The sequence below is a fragment of the Pinus tabuliformis genome, chromosome 6 (assembly GCF_031772625.1).
Source record: "Pinus tabuliformis cultivar Carrire ecotype Pingquan chromosome 6, CPIR1, whole genome shotgun sequence".
NCBI classification, from domain to species: Eukaryota; Viridiplantae; Streptophyta; class Pinopsida; order Pinales; family Pinaceae; genus Pinus; species Pinus tabuliformis.
Window position 1 is genome coordinate 266004264 of NC_142292.1, and position 2532 is coordinate 266006795.

Sequence of the window (2532 nt, forward strand, 5' to 3'; positions counted from 1 at the left end):
GAGAGTGTGTTTTACCATCCGAGACCATTCTGAATAGTTCTCCTTGCCAGTGAGAACTATTCCTACCATAGAAATGATTGAATGCATTATGTAAAAAAAATATCTCTGCTAAAAAAAACTTCTGTTGATAAAAGACTTCTGCTGAAAAAAAAAAATTCTTATGCCACAACCTTATGCACTTTATTTTCTTCTAATGTTTGCATCAGCATTTCTTATATCACTGCAATATTACTATGTTTTGAATGTATTCACTTCAAAACGCATAAAGGATATATTACTTCAATATATATCAAGCAATACTACAAAACATTCTGGAAACACAACAATGCTTTGAATCATATAAACTGCGTATATCATGGATTCAACAAACTACTCAACCACTATACAAAAAAACGCATCTCCACCTTATACAAAAAATGCCATACGAAGTCAAAAAATCAATTTCATAATACTGAAGTCCTAGCAGTCTTCGTAAGTCCTAGGTTGGACTGGACTGTCGAATACTCACTGCGAAAATTTTGGAGAATTAATGTGTGCACAGCACATGATGGAACCTTCCACAATTAACGCTGTTGCGGCTTCGATTTCTTTGTGCATGTCTCCCTTCAGCTCTTTAAACTCCTTAACTAGTTCGCCTAATTTAAGCATTTCTTTCAAAAGATCTAGACACTCAATTTGGTTGGTACGAACGTCTTCGAATCTTTCCAGTATGTTTGCCACAACCAGAAAACCTGCAGCGACCATGCTTCCCGAACCCATACCTTGCAGCATAATGTGAGCAATTGCCTTCGAATCGACTAGAGTATTATACTTCTGAACACCATTAAAAAAAATATAAAGAAGAATTTAGATAGAAGATTTTACCTGTAGGGCATGGACATGGTCCCGCAAATTTCAGGTTGTGAAAAAAAAAGAAAAAAAAAAATATTCACTGTGAAATCATGGAGGACGTTTGGTACAGACATTGGCCTTTATTCCATCAGAGAGAAACGTCTTTAAGTTGTTGAAGCTTTCTGAACTTGGCCAAAATTGTTGACCTGCCACTGGCTCATAGGCTGCTATTCTCCCCTCCTGATATAGAAACCATTGAAACTCATGTTACGCTCCTTTTACCCGAACGAAATAATATCTTGATCATCTATATATATGTAGATTCGATGACAAATATATATTAAGCACTGCACTGAACTTGTCATATTATACAATGAAAGGCTTTAATTTTTTTACATCGTCTAAAAGGGTCGCACATTTTTTAGACTTTACATAACAACTGGATAAATTTAAACTTAATATGGATCTGTGAGTATAATTCACATTCAAGATAAATATGAAATCACCGTACCCTCATTTGGAAAAGCTTAGTTATGTGACTGAGAAGGCCGTCCAGATCGACTTTTGCGTTTTCTTCTGCAGGTATGTTATCAGGGGAAGAAGCAGCAGCACCGGCGGTGTCGGGAACCTTCTTTCTTGACGGATCGACTTTTGCATTTTCTTCTGCAGGTATCTTATTAGGAGAAGAAGCATCACCGGCAGTTTTGGGAGGCTTCTTTCCTGGACAACAGCATGGGCAAATTCCGCTCCAGCATGAGCTATCCTCGTTTCCCATTATTGCGGGAAGGAAGGCAAAGTGAAAAGAGCTTGAAAATGGAGTTCAATAGTTCTCCTGGCTGGGGATTTTATGACTGAATATTTGTATTCAAATGGAAGCATAGATTCTATACCTCATCACTCTAACTAAGTTTTTAAAAGGCGAAATTAATTCCATGCTCATGGAAAATGTTGGACTAACCCTGATAGCCTCCCTGTAAAGAAAAAGAAAAAGAAAAGAGAAGTGCCTAACTATTTAATTGGAGGTATTTTAATTTTATCACATAAATTTTATAATATAATTATTTTTCACTTTTGCACATATTTTGGAACATCCATATTTTGAATGACCTTGCCTCATTCAAAATTACTTTATAAAACTTGTAATCGCCGTTTTGTCATGATTCCTCTAGGCATTTTTAATTTTATATTTCTAATAAGATAAAATTATTTTTGAAAATAATAATAATTGAAAGAAATTAATTATAATTAGTTAATTATTATATTAATAAAAACGGTTTTGTCATGATTCCTCTTACATTTTTAATTTTATAAATTTCTAAAAAAATAAAATTATTTTTGAAAAATAATAATAATTAAAAGTAATTAATTATAATTAAATAATTATTATATTAATAAAAACAAGTTTTTGAATATTATATTGCTATAAAAAAATTAAGTTTAATAGTTAAGAATATGTGTTTTTTTAAGGAGGTTATAAGTTTAAATTAGTATGTATATTTCCTTAAAATTTTAGTAGACATTTCATAAATATCTTGTTTCACAAATAAGGTGGTCGCATAAACCTCTTGTCTCACAAATAAGGTGGCCGCACACACACCAATTTGGTGTTTGGTTTGTCTGTAAGCTTATAATACTATTATTATTATTATTAGAAAAGTAATATTTAAATTTATAGAAATTACAGTGGCTCTAATGGTTATG

At 32.4% G+C, this 2532-nt stretch overlaps 1 protein-coding gene across 1 annotated transcript; it reads right to left on the minus strand.

Moving 5' to 3' along the window:
• Window positions 1-939: 939 nt before the first annotated feature.
• On the minus strand, window positions 940-1610 carry LOC149258387 (uncharacterized). The gene is made up of 2 exons (XM_089414077.1): window positions 1343-1610; window positions 940-1071 (listed from the first exon to the last, which is right to left on the minus strand). The coding sequence occupies exons 1-2, from the start codon at window positions 1604-1606 to the stop codon at window positions 940-942; spliced, it is 396 nt and encodes a 131-aa protein (XP_089270203.1). The 5' UTR covers window positions 1607-1610.
• Window positions 1611-2532: the final 922 nt, after the last annotated feature.

What these genes read in the sequence shown, in the direction of transcription:
- LOC149258387 (XM_089414077.1), bottom strand. Translation starts at nt 1,606, where the DNA reads ATGGGAAACGAGGATAGCTCATGCTGGAGCGGAATTTGCCCATGCTGT. An exon ending in CTAAGCTTTTCCAAATGAGG is followed by an intron (nt 1,072 to 1,342) that starts GTACGGTGATTT and finishes TTTCTATATCAG; the next exon opens with GAGGGGAGAATAGCAGCCTA.